The sequence below is a fragment of the Zeus faber genome (assembly GCF_960531495.2).
Source record: "Zeus faber genome assembly, chromosome: 1".
In the NCBI taxonomy this organism is placed as follows: Eukaryota; Metazoa; Chordata; class Actinopteri; order Zeiformes; family Zeidae; genus Zeus; species Zeus faber.
Window position 1 is genome coordinate 48,621,691 of NC_137193.1, and position 22,994 is coordinate 48,644,684.

Below are 22,994 nucleotides of genomic sequence, written 5' to 3' on the forward strand. Positions count from 1 at the left end.
CAGACAGCCAATCGGATTGTTTTTTTTCGGATTCGGTGTAAATCCCGCATTGCAGTCTTGAGGGAGACATTCTTGGCCAATCCGTACTTCGCGGCGACAAACAAAAACTTTGGACCCAATTATTCAGCCTTATCTCCAACATACTTCACTTATCATATCATGCCCAGGAAGCGTGAGCAACCAGATAAGAATAAGGCAGCACTCTTATTTCTTACGAAACACCCTTCTCAGATTGGATTGGATTTGCCTTGTGCCTTGTTGTCAACAACTCCTTTACTCCAGCTTGTTTCCTCCTCTTTTAAATGTACCCCCAAAAAAATGGAGATATCGGAGAAAGAGAGAGAGCCATTCTTCTCTAGTCCCTGGTTATTAGTCCCTAGTCCCTGGTCCACTGAAGCATTTCATGCTCCTCGATTCAATAAGAAAACCATTCCCCTCCCATGGGGTCAACAGTGGCAGCGCACGTAAATGCTGTTTGCTCTGGCGACATGCACTCCTTAGCCTTAGCATGGACCACGTAGCACGGTGGTGCTTCCTCTGCACAAGGCTCTCATGCGTATGTATTGCATTTTTTTCACATTATTCAGCTACTGCCTGCACTGACCGCCCCACCCCCCCGACCCCACCTGGCATTTGAATTCCCGACTGAATCGGGGTAGTCACGCCCGGATGACACCACCGCTGTAGCGTTTATTCAGACCAGGCCGGAGAGGCTCGCTGGGAGGAACTAGCCTTCCAAGTTAGGCCGATTGTTAAGTGACACAATGCTGTTTTATTCCGTGACGTACTGGCCCTCCTATGCTGAACCCTTTTGTTCTCTGAAAGGGCTCTTCCTCGAAGGTAGCGCATATACTCACTCCCATGGTGCAACATGGGGGCAAAAAATAAACTTCTCTTTCTGCCAAGTAACTGCGTTTAAGTGAAGAATCCACTTAAAATAGTCAAGATGTATTTTTTATTTTATTTGTATTCTGTTATTAATTTATTTATTTTTAAATATTTAATTCAAATGTTATCATTTATTTATTTATTTTATTATTGGGGGGAAAAAAATTCAGAGATTTGACATTTGTACTGGCCTCTTTTGAAACCCAGGCCTTACCAGGAAGCCTCTGCCGCTGCCTCTCGGTCTTTAGTCCATCTGTTTTCCCGGCCCTCACAATGTCACAGCAGGAACACTTGAAAGTTCTCATTTAAGGACAGACATCTCTCAAGCTAATCGCCCTTAACTGTTAGCCTTATGGGGTACTTAGGAAATAACACTGGGAATTGGTGATAGGAAACATGTCGTGGAAATTAGGACGCAGTTGCAGCCCTGAGTCTCAGCACTCTAGCTGGTAAGTCGATATCATAAAAAAGACCCCCAACCTCCTGTCACATACTAATACTGGGATTGATGTCACGTGAATTATCTTGATCGTATTGATCCGCAGCATTGTATCTATAGGGGAAATCCACGGCTTTTCCAATATTTATTAAGGCCATTGTCTTACTTGGGGGAACTGCCTAAAGAGAGAATGACTGAGCCCTCCCGACCCTTTCCTATAAGGAAAGCACTCAGGGGTCATGGCAGCTCAGAAAGGTGAAAATCTGACACCTCAGGGTGAAGTCTTACTGATCTGCTGTCGGCAGTGAAGGTCAGGGCTGAAGTGTCCCACGTTTTGACAGGAATAAATCAGAAGGTCTCGACTTCATTAAACCAACAGCGACAAATGCCGGGCGAAGAGAAGGAACGGCCCAAGGTGGAGTACTTGTTATGGTGGCCGAATGCTTCTCAAGCCACTTGTTAACAATTGGCAAAGTAATAAGTATTGAGAAAGTAGTGAAGACCTCAGAAGTGGGCAGATAAATACTAGTGAAACTAGCTCATTGAGTAGGCTCTTAAGAGCGCCTTCATACCGCAGTGCTCCTCAATCCTTGATATTTATCGTTGTGCCGTCTCCACCCCTGGTTTACAGGAGCCTCTTTAAGATTTGTAGCAGCACTAAATCACAAGAGAAAAAAATGTGACAAAACAGGCTTTACTCAGGGCAAAGCAGAAATATATTGCAACAAGTAATATCCAGTGAAATTCCATGAAAGTCTATGAAATGATAAGCCCTTGGATGTGTTGTTAAGGTGTCTTTGTGGTAATGTGGCCATTCTGGCAGTTATTCCACTGTATGAAGCTATCCTGTAATCAGCTTTCATTTCATGCTTTTGGTGGAAATCATAACTGTGCATTTCTCCACCTCGGTGCTCATGCCTTTCAGTGGCACGTCCACAATGAAAAGCTGTGATTACATTCCCCTCGAACACCTGCAGGCTGTTGCCTTTAACACAATGTATGTATTTGAGCACATGACTGAAGAACTCACAGCCATGTGTCGATGCTCTCACAAATAGCAGTTTACGTAAGATTGCTTTGAAACATTTACATCTCAGTCTATTTTGTCGCTCAAATCGGAAGGAAATGGGGGAACTAAAATTTTTCAATAAAAGGGGGCTAATTGGCAACACAAAAACAAGGCGGCAAGTTAACAATTAGACCGTTTCAAATGAAGAACTAAAGTAAGCACTTCTTTTGAGCGGCTTCACTTCAGCTCAGGCATTTTCACGCATTTCTTTTATTTTCCTGCTGTGCAAACTCCATCAACCCTCAATATCATGACCACAAAATGATTCTTTTAGGTAGCAATGCCGGATCCCATACAAATCACAGAAGTAATGTGTATTAATGTAAATGGGGTACTTAATCAAAGCCTCAATGTCACATGAAGCGAACCTTGCAGGCCATGTGACGCTAATACTGTTGGGTCCACAAAATAACGGCAACAAACCCCTTCTAACTATGAACTGACCTGAGATGTACAAACCAGTTTCCCTTTCAAACACCGTGGCATAATCTGAAGCCTTCTCAATTCTCAATGCTCGTCCAGACATGTTGCTCTGTCTGGAGTGCTTCAAAGAATTACCACTTATTTCTAGAATTTACCAAGGACATGGACATCCCTTAAAGCCAGAACCTATAAAACCTTTGGTTTGGTTTAGGTGGAGGCCACGTCTTAATTCAACCAACACGAGCAGCAGCATATGCAAACAAAGACCCATGTAAACTGGAAACCTATCTGTAAAACCAATCAGAGAATCACAGATTGTTATACACAAGGGCGACAGCATATCATAAATCATGTCTGCTAAGTCCAGATTTGAGGCAAAAATGCAAAACAATATATTTCCCATGAATAATTGTTGTTTTGATATAGTCCGCGAGGAGACGGATAAGTAATATCTGCACTCCTCGCTTTGGCATTCAGAACATCTACTCAATGGTGGACGCCACCATGGTATGTTTTGTAGATGGTTTGGGATATGCTTGTTGGAGACCCTCATCATTCTTCCTTGGCAAGAACAAAGCGAGACAAAACACAAGAGGCTGCAGTACAAGGCAGATAGGGAGATGTGGGTAGATGACTGATCTGGGGTGCCTTGAGTTCCCACCCAGCGAGAATCTCATGAGACCAATGAGGCAGATGGGAATTCCCATTATCTACCAGGACCATCAGGGTGAATGATGGGAGAAGATAGATCATTCACAACAAGACTTGAATCCCTGTCACATTAAACCACTCGGCTAGACAAGTCTGAAGCCCGGTTAAGGTCTGTATTAGAAATAGGGCAAAACGTCCTTGTTGCTTTGTTGATTTCGACCCCAAAAGATTTCCCTTTGCTTTACTGTATATAAAATACAGGGGTCAGGTGGATAAATTACCGCTTACTGTGTTCCTGTTACAAATGTCCAATTACAAGGTGACTAGAGTTGAAATAAGGGCATTGGAAATAAGGCGTCCTGTCTGGACTGTCAAATCTGCACAGGCTGAGATCTAAGAAGGAGCAATGGACAGTGACAGCAAACAGCAAAGTAATGACGTTTCTCAAGGTTATCTTCGTATAAATAACCATTACTAAGAACGCTGATGCAGCAGCCTAAACCCACAGACACCTGACATAGGCCAGGAGCAGCGTAAAAAAAACCAAAAAATAAAACTAGGCAAGGACACTAAGCTCATAATCAAGCGGTTCCCTGAGTAGTCCGGCTTAGTTTGAAATTCTTTAAGATACATTGGTAAAGGGAGGGGAGGGCCAATCCTGGACCTGGTCTGTTTAGAAACCAGTTTGGGCTCCTATGGGGGGCTCCGAGGCTGTTGCATGACAAACACCAACCTGGAGCCAACTGTGACAAAGACTTAATCCAGGAAAATCCCTCCTTCCCTTTGCCGAAAATCCTAATGAGGATTTGAAGAGCTCGGCAGGGGAGGAGCCCCGGGGGCCATTGTTACACCTTGCCACTGCTTGCTCTGCCGGCCATTGTGTCCCCTTATCTCCCATCTCCTTATCGGCCAGGCGATGAAAGAGCCACGACAGCATGTCCACACCGGCCCAGCTTCATGGGGAAACCACATTCAACAGCCAGTCACTAACCAACAACTAGCAGTTAAATCCTCATGGAAAAAGCCTAACACTTCACCAAAAGAACTAAAAAGACAAAAGGAGGCAAATCCACCGCCTTGAGTCTTAACACGAAATTTAAACTGGTGGCTCAGAAAACACGGTCATTAATAAGCACTTGTTTTGTTGAAAATTACTCAAGAAATTATGAATTTTCTATTAAGTTTTGCTTTGGGCCAAGCTTCTCCAATGTTTAAATACCAAATTAGTGTATAATAAATACAATAAAATAATAAATTAAAATAAAATTACCTTAGAATGACACTCTTTTTTTATTTCCACGGAGGCAGCCATGTTGCACCGCCATGTTTCTCCAGCAGCCCAAAACAGACAAACCAAACACTGGCTCTTCCTCTCCCTCTAACCTCCGTAACGTCACCGGGTGGTGTCTCCTCCAGGTTACAATCTTTGACCAAACTCTTAACTGATCGACTCATTTGAAAACTGTCACAAAACCCATTTTTCCATTTCAGACCTTTTTTAAACAGGGGGTAAAAATCCCAAAGAGGATACTGGATCCTACTCTAACAGAATCTAGTTTAAAAATTCATCCCTGAGCTTTTATTTCCAGTAATTACATTTCAGGGGGTTCTTCCTGATTGTCTATTTCCCATTTACTTTTGCAGCCACAAAGACCTTAAGTCTCGTTTCTATTTGGTCGACTTTTAAAGGTGCCCTTCCCCTGTTGCCCTTGAGAAATCCTCAAGTACTTTTCAAACATTTCAAGCTTTCAATGGAGAGACAATAGTCTGGTTTCGGGGGTTTGCAGGGAGGGAAGGAACAGAAATTCTCTCTTCTCTTCGTCCGACATGTTCACACAAGTTCCAGCACAGATAGATGGAAAGACGTGGAGATGGATTCGGTTCCCCAAAACGCTCTTTCTGTGACCTTTCACTTCACACGACAGACAAACCTGCGTCTCTCCATCTAAAAAAGCAAAAAAAAAAAAAAAAACTTGCACCGCTGTGATGAACAGGTATTCAAGGGAAAATCTAACAATCAAAGTAAGTCTTATATCTGATATATTTGGTAGATTGCAGGGGAAACAACAATTTGAACTAGGTCATTGGGAAACTTAGGAAAATGTTATTGGACTTTATGTGATCTGATCGATCTGGAAGTTTAATAACAGGAAAAATAGCACTAATATATTTAAATGTCACCAGTACCGAGACAAATCCCTATATTTCAGTAACAGAGACCTGAAGCCCCGCCCCACTGCTTCACAGAGCAGAGTGGATTGCTGTTCGCTGTTTATTGAAAGTTTGTTAATATTACATGTGTCGCGTGACCAAATGCACCAAATTGAACATTGCACATCCTTGGGTCCCCAGCAATACACCTGCCAAGTGTCAAGTAGATCGGATGAAGGTTGTCGAGATAATCGGAGGACATGCATACATACAGAGATTCCTCCCTTTATAGTTATAGACACCCGAGAGCAATCCCGAAATAGAACACATTGCATCCAAATATTTCTTATTCCCAATGAAGGAATGTCACCATGTCTTCACAGCCTCCAGAATCCTGTCTGTCTGTTTCTCTGTTGTTTTTCCATTTCCTGCCTCTGCTCGCTGCTCACATTCCTCCCAAAAAGCCTTTGAAGGGAGGCAGCATTGGCCAATTGTTATTCTGTCACCGATACCAGAGACAAATCCCCAAAATCCACCATAACACACTGGAGTTGATATATGTTCATATAGAATGCATATCATACGTAAAAATGGATTATTCTTTTTTTGTTTTTAAGTTTGCAAAATATGATTCCTAGTTCCATCCCGTTGTTATGGTGACGCTCCTATAGGGCTGCACTAGGACAAATGGGAGTAAAAGTAAAAAAAGAGAAAAGGTTCTCTCTATCTTCAAAGACAATCATTGTAAATGTCAGGGGGGCGGATTGTGTCCGAGCAGGTCACACACGGCACCTTTATTTATTATTATTTATAAGTCTGGAGGAAACATTGAGGTTACCCTCACTTGCAATGACATTGAGATCTACAGCGTTAAAGTAAGGAAAAAGCTAAATAAAAATTACATTTAAAAAATAAAAATAATAATAATATTAACAAATTTAGATTAACAAACTGGATGCATTTATATAAACCTTTGGACATTACTAGATTAACTAGATGACTGCATCTTCTGTAATATTGGAATCGCACTTAAAACAACCTCCTCAGGGACGTTGCGTCTTTTATTCTTTAAAACGGCATCTGTTTTGTCTGTAATGTTGTTGATGTTTTTTGTTTTGCCTTCTACTTGTTCTCCAAAGGTATACATGCAGTACATTAAAACATACAGCACGTTAATTAATATTACAGGAAAGAAATGCAGGAAGTATGGATAATTAGCTCCCTGGTTTTCAAAAAGAGTGATTGTATCAACCGACCAAGGCAAAATTAGCTGACATTGATGGTAATTTTAACTTACATTTGAACTTCTTTAAATGACATTGCCTTGAGAAACCTACCAGTTAGAAGAAAAACATAAATAAAAAACTGATAACTTGATCCTGGTTCTCATTGTTGTATTAGTATCCCTAGTAAATTATATACATTGTAAAAATGTATCTATATTTCACCAAATTTACCAATAATTTTACCAATACCAAATTTTCTTTGGACAAACACACAGCATCTAAACAGTGTGGCTGTGATGTCATGCTGTAATACTTTTTTTTAATTGTGATTCTACCTAGTGATTCTAACACTGTTATTGTATTGGTGTATTCCTTCATTACAGAATCACGCTAAGTTGATTCCAGAGCAAAAGGTAATTTTGATGCATGGAACGCTGTACGATATATTCTTGTTAAATAAAAATAGCAAATAGTAATCAAGAGCAACTAAACCCCTAGTTTTATGCATGTTTACAAGTTGGGTGGAGGGCTCAAGCACTTATACCAACATTTCTGCTCCGCCCGTGGAGCAGAAATGTTGACCGCGAGCGATAGATGGAGGGCGGTCAGAGAGGAGGATGGCATTCGGCAGACAGTTGTACAGAGAGTTTCTATGGAAGAAAAACAAAATAACAAAACAAAACAAAAAGTGACAAAATATTTTACTAAGCCATTTGATTCAATTACAAAAATGCATTAAAAAGATATTAGGGGGTGGGAGGCGGTTTAATGGCGCATGTTTACTTGGGGGATGATGTTTGTAATGGAGTCACTGTTGTGGCGGTAACGGTCGAGTGGAAGGTGGAAACGACGACGATGGGAAAAGGTAAATGACGCCAAATAAACACCCAAAAATGTCCTAAACAAGCCCACAAAACAGCTCAGAAACTGCCATTTTCCTTCGCCTCGGGCTGATGGTGAGGCCGATATGTCCACATGCCGCGTTAGCGGCGATATTAACCTTTCTGATTCCTAGAATCCATTTAAACCCCACAGCGACACAGGAGAAAATATTCAACCAAAACCCGCCGAAAATCAAAGATCAAATATCACCCACAATGCAACACGGCTGCACCCCTCTAAGAATGTGATTCATTCTAGGTGTATAAATTCACTGGAAAGGAAATAATGAATCTAATAATTTAAACAAATTGGGTATTTCTCTTAGTTAATCGAAATCAATGAAGTGTGGACAGTGAACATTTGGCTCCAGCCACAACAGTTGGCACGAACAAAAGAAAACACTCAGTAATGACTCCTTTGATAAACTGCAATAAAAGATATGCCAAATTCGGCTCTTCCAAATCACAATCGTTAACCATTCTAAGTAATGAAGTTACTGTTCTTGTCATTAAACATCAGTGTCTGCGTGAATGCAGTTTATGAGTTATAGTTTAGGGAAGCATAAAGCTGGTAATTATGATGCGGTTCGGAGTGGTTTAATCAGAGCTAAACGCGACGTGATTAAAACACATTCAAGGCTTCAGATTTGTTCGACGGGGGGAGAAACTCCGGCGAGAAGAGAAATTACAAATAGAATCCAACTCTGATGCCACTGGGAACGAACTGACGCTTTGAAGCAGAAAATTTCAGACAAATCACAATCTACCAACTAATGAAACCTCTCAAGATTAGCCCCCGATATGCCCCAAACTCCCTGTCCTCAGAGCTGCTGCTGCGGTACTCACATGAGAATAACCGGCTCAACTCACTTTTACCATCAGTTGTTCTGCCTTATTACCATAACTACCAATACCATCACTACCATAACTACAAATACCATAACTACCATGACTACAAATAGCATAACTAACATAACGACAAATAGTATAACTACCATAACTACAAATACAATAACTACCATAACTACAAATAGCAAAACTACCATAACTACAAATACCATCACTACCATAAATACAAATACCATAACTACCATAACTACAAATGTCATAACTACAATAACTACAAATACCATAACTACAATAACTACAGATAGCATAATTACCATAACTACAAATACCATAATTACCATGACTACAAATAGCATAACTACCATAACTACAAATACCATAACTACCATGACTACAAATAGCATAACTACCATAACTACAAATACCATAACTACCATGACTACAAATAGCATAACTACCATAACTACCATGACTACAAATAGCATAACTAACATAACTACAAATAGCATAACTACCATAACTACAAATACAATAACTACAATAACCACAAATAGCATAACTACCATAACTACAAATACCATCACTACAATAAATACAAATACCATAACTACCATAACTACAAATGTCATAACTACAATAACTACAAATACATAACTACAATAACTACAGATAGCATAATTACCATAACTACAAATACCATAATTACCATGACTACAAATAGCATAACTACCATAACTACAAATACCATAACTACCATGACTACAAATAGCATAACTACCATAACTACCATGACTACAAATAGCATAACTAACATAACTATAAATAGCATAACTACCATAACTACAAACAGAATAATTACCATAACTACAAATAGCATAACGACCATAACTACAAACACCATCGCTACCATAAATATAAATACCATAACTACCAAGATCATAACCACCACAACTACAAATACCATAACTACCATAACTACAAATACAATAACTACCATAACTACAAATAGCATAACTACCATAACTACAAATACCATCACTACCATAAATACAAATACCATAACTACCATAACTACAAATGCCATAACTACAATAACTACAAATACCATAACTACAATAACTACAGATAGCATAATTACCATAACTACAAATACATAATTACCATGACTACAAATAGCATAACTACCATAACTACAAATACCAAAACTACCATGACTACAAATAGCATAACTACCATAACTACCATGACTACAAATAGCATAACTAACATAACTACAAATAGCATAACTACCATATCTACAAATAGAATAATTACCATAACTACAAATAGCATAACTACCATAACTACAAATACCATACCTACCATAACTACAAATAGCATAACTACCATTACTACAAATAGCATAACTAGAAACATGATTACTACTATATCTTACATAACTACAAATAGCATAACTACCATAACTACAAATACCATCACTACCAATACTATAACTACCATGACTACAAATACCATAACTACCATAACTACAAATAGCATAATTACAATAACTACAAATAGCTTAAATACCATTACTACCAATACCATAACTACCATAACCACAAATAGCATAACTACCAATACCATAACTACCATGACTACAAATACCATAACTACAATAACTACAAATAGCATAACTACCATGACTACAAATAGCATAACTACCATAAGTACAAATAGTGTAACTACCATTACTACAAATACCATAACTAGAAACAGCATAACTACCACAACTTAAAACACCACCGCTACCATAAATATAAATACCATAACTACCAATCCCATAACCACCACAACTACAAACACCATAACGACCATAACTACAAATAACATAACTACCATAACTACAAATACCATAACTACCTTCACTACCAACACCATAACTACCATAACCACAAATACCATTATTACCAATATTACAAATACCATAACTACAAATAGCATAACTGCCATGACTACAAATAGCATAACTACCATAAGTACAAATAGCGTAACTACCATAACTACAAATATAATAACTACCATAACTACCTAATAGCATAACTACCACAACTACCAATACCATAACTACCATTAGCACCAATACCATAACTACCATTAGCACCAATAGCATAACTACCATAACCACCGATACAATAACTACCAGTGGGTAAGTATTTAAATGTCCCAAACTGGCTCGCATTGATCATTTTCATACAACTGAGATCACAGAGACAACGCTCAACTAAAAAGTTTTGCCAAATGCTGGTTTCAATCACAATTCCGTGAGTCGGATTTTTGGTACAAAAACAAAAATACTTTTTTTTGGTACAAAAACAACCAAAAACAGGATGTACTCACCCTCTGTGGAATGTATGTGAGCCAGTGCGATGATACACCAACAGAACGTTGGAAGTTTCCACAGGCGGCGTGCCATGGCGCCAGGCATGGATCTGTCTCTGGTAGGTTTTTCGGGTGACGGCAGAACGTGGGTTACGAGAGTCCAAAGCAACAGCTCTGGAAGACGCTCATCATGGATCCCGGCACCTGTAGAGCCAAGCAGGAGAACACATTCAGCTCCCCTGCCACTTCCTCCTGCCGCATTTTCCCAGTTGACCTCGCCCTTTGACACCATGTGCACACATCCGCACCAAACCAACGGCTGGGAAGCAGTCGCACACCGCAGGTCCACACCAGCCGGTGAAATAAAATAAGCCCAGAAGGTCAATAATCCCTGGAAGGAGGGAAATCCCTTAATGGAAGCTGAGCGCTGACCATTCCACTGGTTGGGGTTGAGTGGGAACGCTGCCGTGACACAGCCACGCTCCAGCCCGACCCCATCCCCCGGCCATCCCTCTTAACCCTTCCCTAAAAAAAAGCTGCTGGTGCTCCCTCCATCAGTTATCTCACCTCCCAAACAAACAAACAAACAAACTGATCCGAGGCAAATGGCTGCCACTCTCTGTTGTGAGTGTGTAACCACAAACATATTTATCTCTCTAGGGAGCCAACCCCCCCCCCACAGTGTCCATAGCTGAACCGACTGGAATTTCATGCACTCCAAACCAACTTCGAGTCGGGAAAAATAAACAACTCTTTTTTTTTTCCCCCCATTCATTCATTCAGTCATTCGTCACGAACCAACTCTCAAGGAGTCGCACCTTCATTTCACCACTACCCCAAACCAGAATTTCTCCCCTTTCCACTACATCAACTACTTATCTGTCTGTTTGTTTGTTTTTGCCCTTTTTTCAACTACAAAAGCAAATGGCCTCCTCCTTCCTGCCATGGATACGGCAGGAGCGGTGTTGGGGGTGAAACCTTATATGTGCCTACCTTCACCTGAGTGCCTGGGCATACAATTCACAGTCCTCACGGCTGCCTTTTGTCTGTATGTTTACCCTGCTACCATTAGTACATACACCCTGGGATAAGCGATCACTCTGGCAACACGGCGCACAGGATCCCATTAGAAACTGTTTTCCCTCTTCCCTGTCTCTTTAACAGCTTCAAGAACAACAATGTTCTATTTTTCCTTCATCTTCTTTCTTCATGTGCATGTCAGCGCTCGTCCCCACTACCGCTTCATTGGACATAATGTTCTCTCCGCCGCCAGACTAGACTAGAAGACTAGAATTTGGAGAATGGAAAGGGAGCTGAAAAGCCGACGTGGGGGTTGTTGCTCGTGAACCCCCTCCCCGCCATCCCACCCCAAATAAATGAAAAATGACAAGGAGGAGCTGTGATGCTGCGATCGCTCCCAACACTTAGTCATTGCGAAAACATTTCAGAATGCGCACGTTGGCTGACGGGGTTTGCAATTAAGCCGGGGGCTAATCAGCCCATCTGCACAGACATCATGACATACCTTAGACCTCGAATTTGATAGCTATTTAAAGGAGGGTTACAGAAGCTGAGGAGTCTTTTTTGTTTCAGTGGAATAATATGACGATACTCTGATGAGACCTGACGGCTGGATCATGACTGATCGGGGTTAAGGTTTATTGGATTGGGGGGCAGGGGGGTCCCTAACTCTGGCTTAGCTTTAATGATCATTGCACAAGCGTCCAATCTGATTTATTAGTTAAGCCGGCAGTGTATAATTAGCCTATTCGGAAAGGTCCAAGCACATAAAGCCTTTCGTTTGTCCGTTCTGTTCGCCAACCTCTACATCTTTGGGAATTAACTTGAGTGGAACCTAACTTGAAAAAAAAAATGTGTTACGTATTCTGAGACAAGCTGTGAGGTCTGAGAAGTTGCTGTGGTGCGTAAAAAATGTTTTTCACTCACACACGGTCGCAAGCCTCAGTCTCACAGCCACCAGATACTGTGCCTTTTTTATTTTATTTTAACAGATTATTATATTGCAGATTCTTGGGATGGACAACGGAGAAATGTGATGTCACAAATAGACGGTCATTTGTTTCTATGTGGAACTCTCTGAGCATGTGAACCAATGAGACAACAGCGCTGTATCACGATGAATAAACTCTTAATTATCAATTTTTGTTCTGGATTAAAAAAATATCTTGCTTAAGAACTTGCTTAAGGGGAGGGGGCATTTTAACATTCTCTTTTTTTTTTAATCCGTCCGAGAGAACGATGCCATCCACAATCACTTAACTAGTGGACTCGTTCTCTGATATTACATTACAACTAAGAAGCGGACACGGCTCTAGTCTCCAGTTGAAATGGCTCCGAGCAGGAAGTGATGTTGCGTTCACAGGCTCAGAAAACTTTAATCCGAATGGGAAGTGATGCGTTCATTTGAACTCGGAAAATTGTGGGCTACCACCGTAGGTTTCAGACCCTTTTTTCGCCATACATGTGTTTGCATCCCTGTACAGTTTAGCAACACTAAACTAAAACTAGATGTAAAAAAAGAACCATTTCAGTTAAAACCACACAGAAAAGATGAAAACTAATTGAAACTACATTATATAGTTACAAAACAAACTAAAATTATACAGGAAATGTCTTTAGTTTTAGTCTTTTATTTTTGTCAATTTTGTCAAATTTGTCAACATATAGCCGTTACAATACCATAACTATTTATTATCTTTGTTGACAGACAACACTATTAACAAGCATGGCTCAGACCTCATCTGGTGGAAAGCTACTTTCAAATGGGAAGATGCAAATAAAAAATGACCACTGTTGATAATGAGGAGACAAACAGGACTGATGAGATTCTTATTTTCTGTGTGGTGAACATAGACAGTACATGTGGCTGTCAGAGAGACAGAGACACAGGATTAGTGTGATCATGCCAAGTGTGACCAGAGGAGTTAGTGTTAGGACAGCTCTTGTCCGTCTTGACATGTGTTTCTTCCCCTCTGAAGATTCACATTCTGTAAAGTATCAGATAAAACATTAACTACAAATAATTTTGTTCAGCTACTGTAATAAAGCTTTTAAACGATATTTTGTGTGTTTTCATTATTAAGCTGATGTATAACTGCATTGTATCCTAATTACTCAAAATATAAGGTGAACATATTTTCAGTTTCAGAACCAAAAGCTGATGCCTGGTTTCAACCACTTTTCAAATTTAGTGTTGAGCCCTGCATACAGGGTTGAAATACCAAAAATGGCAGCACAAAAACACAGACATCACCAAGAAATTGAGAGTAGTTAAAACAAAACTAATTTCAATGGTATTTCAATGGATGGAAAATTTGCCATAGACTTGCATTTTATGTGGTTTTAGGACGTAGAGTTTGACCACTTCAGTCTGTGTTCTTCATTTGTATTTTCTTGAGTGATGGATTTTCCCATATTGTAGTGTGAAGAATCTCAAAATTATATTGAACGGGGACCGTGAAAACCTACCTTTTGTATGGCGTCAAAACCTGTGCGTGTTGTCAGAACCGTAATGGCAGCACACTTACACAGACATCCCCAAGAGATTGATCTCAGTGGTTTAAAAGAATCTCCCTGGTATTTCCAGTTGTGCTTCAGAAACACTAGATCAAAACGGACACTAAACTGGAAAATTTGCAGAGTTCTTTGACCTGTGCTATGAGAAGCCAGGCACGGATTCCATTTTAAGCACTAAAACGTCTTAACATAGATCTACCTCACAACAACCACCATCCTTGAAAGCAAATCTCGATCGGGATGGATTTCTCAATAATTGTAGCATGTGAAGAATCTAAAATCGAACGGGGACCACGAAAAAAATCCTACATTTTGTATGGCATCAAAGAATGCGCGTGTAAAATACTTCAAACGCCTCTAAATGGTGGCCGTGCCTCAGAGGCAGTGCGAGCAGATCCCCTACTACACAACTACACAGCGATGGGTGTTGTGTAAATCGATGATCACAGTCGTATACTTTAATATCTTTGTGTCTCACGCTGCGAGTATTTAACATGCTGAGACACCAAAGGCGCAGACAGGGAGGGGGTCTGGCCCGGCTGCCGTTCTCCTCATTAGACGAGTCGAGGTCTCCCTGCTCAGCTGGAGCTCTCCCTCTTCCCTCTCTTCTCTCTCTTCTGTCCCCCTCTCTCTCTCTTCTCTCTGTCTTCCCTCTCTCTGCCTACTACCAGACAACCACCGCCGTTGACTGATCCCACTCCGACTGCCTTCCAAAACGACCTTTTTCCCGTTTGGGGGATTGATCTATCAGAATCTGAATCTGAATCTGTTCATCACACCAAGTACTTTTTTATGTATGAGGAAGTTGTCGTGGTGAGTATTGGAGGATGACTAATGTTTAAAAAGAAAGCCTAACAGTGGGGAAAAGTGAAAATTAAAATGAAAATACAAAAATAAATACAAATAGTCAAATATAAAGAAATAACCAAAAATACAGAACAGAAATAGCTGAATATACAAATGTTGGTATAGGTCTACAGTGTTATCTCATATATATATATATTGCAGGGATATCATCTATCATTATCATTGTCATCATCCAGTCCGCCAGACGTGCGACGGAAGGCGATGTTGTGTGAATGTTAAGCACAAATTGCATAAAAAATGCCAACAGGCGGCCACATTGTTGTGGCTAAACATGAAGTTGGTGCAGACAGATGTTAAAGTGCTGTGGAGGTGGAGGAGCCACGGGGGCGCAGGGCCCGGGGCTTCCCACATATGGGCCCTGGATGTATTTGTGTCGGCATAATTTCACAATTTAACGCTCTGCGATCGGCAAAGAGCGACCAAAATCTGATTTGGAAACACTCTGATTTGTCTCCCTACTAGGGCTTTCAAATGATTAAAATAATTAATCGCGATTAATCGCATGAATTTGTGGAGCTAAGATAAGATAACACTTTGTTAATCCCTTTGGGGACATTCAGGTGTCACAGCAGCAAGAAACTGTGCAAGTCAAGAAAGAGATAACAACTAAGGTGGAGATAAATAATCCAAAAAAGAAAAGGAGATCAAAATAAAAGTGACACCTGTACTATACTATCCATCCACATAGTAAGCATGGAGTAGCTCCACATACAGGTAGGAGCAGCAGTATGCAACGGGCATCCCAGCAGCAGGACAGCGAAAGCGGTTGTTCATCACAATTAACTGCAATTTTTGAATTTGCTCAAATTTGACCTTAAAGAAAATAAAATATTCTAAAGTGCATTGAGTTAACCTTAAGTTAAAATAATCGTCAAAATACATGTAATGGCATTTTCACTGTAAACAAGCAGAACCTGCGAAAACAAGCCTGTTTACATTAATATATGTTTTTTTAAAACATGGAAAACAATATATAAAAATACAATTTAAATGAAAAATAAATAAAATAAAACATTGCATTTTTACTTTGACAACCCTTCTCCTCCTTCTCCGATAAAAGTGACCCTGAAACGCAGATCCTGTTAAATGTACATGCCGCCCAGTGCTTCGGTGGGAGGTCGTTATTAGAAGGGAGGTGCACGGGAGGTGCGGAAGGGGAGCTGATTGAAGATGACAGTTTGAAATTTGAATGCAGGGTGAGGGGTGGGGTTTGGGGGCTTCGGTGGGGTTTGAAAACAAGAGGCAGATGTGAAAGAATCTCCGTCTCTTTAGACAAAGGCCCCAGTTGTCCCTCTATGAAAGAAGCCGCTGGAGAATAGTGGAAGGAATAGGGGGAGGGGGAGGGGTGAGGGGTCTGGTGAGGACACTGGATAGAGGAGTTGAGTGGGAGAGTGGGGAGAGGGAGCAGGGGTCCGGGTTTTTTTTCCCGTGGAAGATTGACAGCTTGCAAGTCTTGCTTGACCCTCGAATTGGCCCCCGAGCTTTCAACACACCCCGAGAAAGAGTGGGGATGTTAATTGTTGGGGAACATCACAGGGATGCAAAGGAGGGGAAACACGGAGAGGCTGGAGACTCAGAGAAATGTAAATCACAACCCGACCAGACCACATGTTGAATGAGGAGCACACACACACACACATTTGGTTTCCATTCGGTTTTCCCCCACCGACAGTGTCCTCATACATGTATTCATACATACAATGAGACCCCTCTTATCTCTGTTTTTCTTGCCCACTTTGTGATGGTGGGGGTGAAAAAAGAAAAAGTAAAATACCTGGGGAACCGGGGAAGCGCTGACAGCAGAGCACTCCGCGTGGAGCTGTAGTGGAGGAAATCTATTCCCAAAAGAGATTGTGTTCCCGCTTTTGACACTAGCTGAAGATGTACAATTTGCAAGCGTAAATCGGAAAATTCTCACTCCAATGGGGGGAGGTGTGGAGATTGGCTCTGCGATTGGATAAGTTCAAAAGAGTCTGAGCCCGATATGAGGCACGGAGGGGTGGGAACCAAGACCAAGACCAAGGCGAGTGACTCCTCCGCTGAGGGAATGATTGAGAGCTCCAGGTGGATGATTGGAGGTAAATGTAGGAGGTGTAGGGGTGTATGGTGTGTTGGAGGTGTAGGGGGCATAGAGCTCACCCATCACAATCTTGGTCTTGGACGTAGGGGTGCGGGGTGTGTAGGGCTCTAGGGTGTGAGAGGAGTGTAGGCGGCATAGGGGTGTAGTGGGGTAAGGGGCGCCGTCTGTGTATAGAGCTGTCAGTGTGTAGGGGGTGTAGGGGGCGTAGGAGTGGAATGGGTGTCGGGGGTTTAGGGGTAACGGGGTGTAGGGGGCCCCTACACGTAGAAGGTGTATGTGGTGTAGGGTTTTAGGCGGTTGAGAGAATGTAGGGTGTGTAGGGGTTTAAGTGTTGGTAGGGGCTTAGGGGCTGTAGAGAACACTTGCCGGGGTCTTGGTCTTGGACGGAGGGGTGTAGGGTGTGTAGGGGCGTAGGGGGCGTAAGGGTGAAGGCTAGAAAGACACTGCATCCAAACAAATGGAGGCCCTGACCCTGACGGAGGCTCAGCCAGTGGAATACCAGGTCAAGCTGCCTGCTGTGCAACTGTACTGCTTTAGAATAGCCTAGTCCATTGTCCACTGCGGGTAAGTGTGCGGGGGTCCTTTTTTGTTTATAGTAACAAGGGTTAACATATCTCTAACCGCAACAGCTGGCTAAGCTCCCGGAACACATTCTCTGTCAACTTCAGAAACCATTATCAGAACATTCATTTACGAAAATGCACTGTTAGGGAACAGGGGGTGAACCGGAATGAGGGCACAACAAAAAATGCTGCTGCTGTTGCTGCTGTTTTGACATTGCATTCAATTTCTACTTCCCAATCCCCTTTGTCGTCACATGGTATTGCATGTTAATCCAAAACTATGTACACCACTACACTCCTATGCATCATTTTCAGACTTCAACAAAACCTCAGAGTACATAAACACGATTGGTTCTAAATGTGTTTCTTGTCATATTTAGAAGACAGAATAAACAATCCTTTACAACAACAATAATAATCATCATAATACTGATTGGATTATAGCTCTACCAAAAGGCCCTCCCTGCGTGCAGAATGCTCACTCTAGGCACTGAGCCATGCTTATTGCTCCTCCACTTCATCCCATTCATCATTTTTATGAGGCGTTCATTTAATCGATTCGAGGACTCCCGACCGGTCAGGACATATGGCGACTAAATAAAGCCATCATGAGCCATGTCCTGGAAAACTCCTGCTCATCAATAAATGTTTTATACGAAGAGAAAATACACATCGAAAAGACAAGTCTGAGACTTAAAGCATTATTTCCATAATTACGACAGTTGCACTGATGGAAGTTCACTCTGTATTTACTCCACAAAATGCTGCAGTTTAGAAGTGTCAATATACCTTATATATTTTTCATGACACTGAGACAACTTTCTCTGTCGTATCTCTAGGCATGGAGGGCTGTTTTTTTGCCCTCCGCCTGCCAATATACGAAATCCATAGCTTCATAATCGCTTTAGCGATGCATCGGAAAATCCTATTAGCGTCGAAAGATACCTACACCTGTCTGTCTGCATGGATTATAGCCGTACGATTCGCCACGGCAACAAAGTTTTAATACAGGTTACACAGATTCCTCGCTGTAATTTTGATGTTTTAGTGTGGAAGTGAAGTGGATTATCTCAAATGAAATTTGAAAAATGTCATTTGCCACTCGCCGATAAGGCAAAACCATTCCCTTTCAGGTCCACCGAGATAAGAACGATTCAGCCACGGCTATTAAACGGTGTTTTTGCCAAAAGCTTCCCCCGGTCAGGGAATTAATAGGCTGACATTAATACAGTAAGATAAATAGGAGGGTCAGCGACGGGAGCCGTACCATAATATGGGCATCTCGTGGTGATAGGACCTGCCAATCAAGTCCAATAAGTCCTTGACGAGGCCCAGCTCACCTTGGAGTGCACGAGATATACACAATACACGATACACATTTGCCCAGTCCATGGAGCCATGGAGATCGTACAGGGGAACTAGGGAGGCTCAACTTAGAAACGTTTTGCTCATTGTTAACAAATCAGTCGGGGGTCACTCAGGCAAAAGTGCGAATCTTTGACTTGTGAGCTGAATATAGTTACTGATTATGAAGTTATAATCCAAGGCAGGGTGAGGGGTGGCGGCATTTGGATGAATTCATGTTGAATGTGACTGGTTTGCAATTTGCATTCCACCAAAATAAATCATTTTCACGGAATAAAAAGATTCTTGAGAGAATTCCAATCACAACTCGCAGCCGAACCGACTCTTCTGACTCTCGTTCATCACCTGCCTGAGCATTACAGCAAATAAACTGAATCGAAGGAATGAAGAGTCAAATCCTTTAGTCGCGTCACAAACTGAATAGCAAAAAAAAATTAAAGAAAAAATAAAAGAAATTCAAACCTTTCATCACAAAGGGGTAACGCTCAGCGGGACCTGTTGCAGAGAGCACATCAGGACACGATCAAATAAAAGAAGAAACATTTTTTTGTATGATCCATTTTTAGTCCAAAGCAAATTGTAGCTCGGCATTTGGCCAAGACATTCTCAAAATGTCTGCTTTTCATCCAAGGCCGACGACATTTCTTAGAACTGCTGCTTCCAGAGACCAGAGACCCCAAAGCCTTGGTGACAGTGTAAAACCTTAGAAAAACAGATTCACGCTTCTGTAGAATAACCCCCCCCCCAACATCACTCCATTTCCTACACCAACGCCTCGTATGTTTGCGGACAAAGCGGCAAATTCTTTGGCTTTCCCAGTGCTTTGTTTGAGTCTTTGATAATTCAAGTGTGCAGTATTTACCAGGACATGCACCAATAAGAAGCTTTTTGTGATCTCTCTTTCTCTCTCTCTCTCTCTCTCTCTCTCTCATTCCTGTCCTTCTACTAAGGACCGCGCCGCCATCAATAATGCACTGCGATCGCAAGGCATTGTTATTATTAAACAGGACGATTAATTTTTAAGACAGCGGTCGGCAACACAAAACAAGGAGGAATGTAACAGAGAAGATGACATACATGTGAAATGGAGGAGAAGCAAGAGAGCGAGAGAAAGAATTTTGAGAAATAGCACGGAAATGGAAAAAGTGGATTGCAATACTGATATTTTTCTTCCTTTATTGTAGTTCTATTTGAGTATAGTCCCATATTTTACCTATATATTACGTATTAATGCGTATTATGTATTTATTTATTTCATTAATTTCCATGCGTTATATTGGTATAACACTGTAGACTGTCGTAATAATTTAGTAAGTACATCTAAATAATTTACACCTAATATAATATATCCATAATAGCTTTTCCTGTGCATAGAATGGCACTTTGTAATATTCTGTATATTTTTTATATATTTGGCTATTTTTGTATATCTGGCTACTTTTATTACATTAAATTTATTATTTTGATTTTTTTCACACTGTTACGCTTGATGTACAGAATAAACAGATTCCTATTCTTATTGGGATAGAGAACAATGGATAGACAGGTACTCCTCACTTAACGACCAATGAGTTTCGTTCCCAGGACCAGGTCGTTCAGCGAATTGGTCGATAAGTGAAGACCCGTGTTTTTTCACGGTAAGGGGGCGTGGCCACTATGAACGCTAGTGTAGTGAATACTGACAGACTGCGAGAACGAGACTGAGAACGCTGATGAGATGAGATGTATACAGTGTATATAGTGTATATAGTGTATATAGTGTATACAGTATAAAAGATCTGGTCGTAAGTCCGAACTGTCGGTAAACAGGTAGGTTGTTTAGTGAGGAACACCCATACTGAATTTCCAAGGGTGCTACTTCTATTATGGCATTGACTCATCACCAATGGGTATTTCTTTACCTCTTAATGGCTCTGACGAAGGACAAGCGTAGACAAAATAACAAACACCGCACACACCCTCAACCCCTTTACCGAAATAGATCCGCGCAAGAAAACAAATCCACCAGCTGAGCGGAGAGGAGAGCTAGCCTGCTTTCAAACCAGCAGCGTCTATTTTCAATCTCAGAAGATGCCACGAATGCCTGTTTGTCAGACAGCAGGAGCACTGTGCGCCCAAACTCAAACAAGGTGCAGACTACAGCAGGGTTTCACAACCTTCTTTCTGCCACCGAACACTTTTTAGAATGAAATAATCCCACGGTACCAAACCACGATGCCGTTGGTCGTAGCGAACACAACTTTTAAATCACTTGGATTCTGGAGTCAACCAGCAAGAGTGGAACCGTTTTTACAGCAAAATTAGCATGTAAACGCATGTTTTTTTGAAACGTGGGGTAAACCTGTTTACAACAGTCGATTGACTCTGTTTTCACTGCCAGTAGACGAGGACGCCTTTCTTTTGGGGTTTTTTTTTCTGTTGTGTCACGTTCGTCATCGCGAACACTGCATAAAGGGGGCGTGTCCTGTTTCCAGTGTGGGATCTGCGCCCGATGCGCGGCGGGGAGCGGAGAAGCTCTTCTCGTTCGGAGGCCGGCTTGGGGCAGCCTCGGAACTGGAGGGGCTCGGAGCCCAGCAGGGAACATGGTGGTTCTCTGATCGGTCGGAGCGGCCCCCACGGAGCGGTCCCCAAACTCAAACCATTTTATGGTCTCGCATGCGGGAAAAAGTCAAACCGGTTTCCAAACCGGAGGAGCGTCTCCCCCCTCCCCTCCGACGAAGGGCCGATGCGCGCAACAGCCGCTGCACAGGTGTGGGAATGGATACCCTACGCTGCTACGACTGTTTTTTTCCACAATCACAGTCGAAAGATGACCCGCCCCTTTTCCGGCATGTTGGTGATGTCAAACGTGACACACCAGAAAAAAGAAAGAAAGACGTTCTCCTCTCCTGGCAATGGGAAAGGCATCATTCGCCTATTTTTGGCGGGTTTACTTAATTTTGGTGTCGGTGTGAAACTTGAGCTTGTTCTGATGAACAGAGCTGCTATTCCAAGTGCACCCCTGGAATTATGATTGGGCAACACAACAGCTAGGCCAAGTTTTTATGTATTTTAAGTGGAGTTTGGAACACCTAGCGAAAAAGCCTGTTGTAGCGCTGCGCCCTCGCCAAGGCGCCCAGGACAAAGGAAGCAGTGGGTGTAGTCTTTCAGTTGTCAGCCTTTTTATCTAGCAGCATGACAGCTAATGCCGCTTGTTAAACGTGATGAAGGTATATTGACCTTTTTTCTTTTTCCAAAGACACATTCTAAAGGCCTCCCATTTACAATAACATCAGGAATATGCTGCGAATTATAATTATATTCTCGGAAATAAAAAAAAAAATAGAAAGAAATAGCAAATTGAAAGACGTGAAAACGGAATGGAGAAAATAACGCCTAGGCATCTAATAGCACATCATTTACCCACGGCAAATTGACCGAAAATCGAACGCAAAAGTAATTTTGTTTTTCTTCACGATGTATCCATTTCACCCTCTCTCTTTCTCTCTTTTTTTCTCCCAGCGCGTTCAATGGTTCAATCGGTTTCGGTGTCAATACCACCCCGGCTCTCGGGACAGTGTTTGGGGGGCCGAGCTATCTCCCTAAAGCTCTCATTAACATAAGACCACACCACCACTATATGGGGGGGGGGGGGGGATTGTAAT

General features: G+C 41.6%; 1 protein-coding gene across 1 annotated transcript in view; it reads right to left on the bottom strand.

Annotated features, from left to right (window-relative positions):
- Positions 1 to 22,994, bottom strand: part of adgrl2a (adhesion G protein-coupled receptor L2a) — a gene marked incomplete at its 3' end in the record, with an annotated part of 119,879 nt that overhangs the window by 84,360 nt on the left and 12,525 nt on the right. Inside the window, exon 2 of the mRNA XM_080012610.1 lies at positions 10,957 to 11,142. Within this exon, the coding sequence (XP_079868736.1) occupies positions 10,957 to 11,044 (88 nt within the window). The 5' untranslated portion in view covers positions 11,045 to 11,142. The remainder of the gene's footprint in view (positions 1 to 10,956; positions 11,143 to 22,994) is intronic.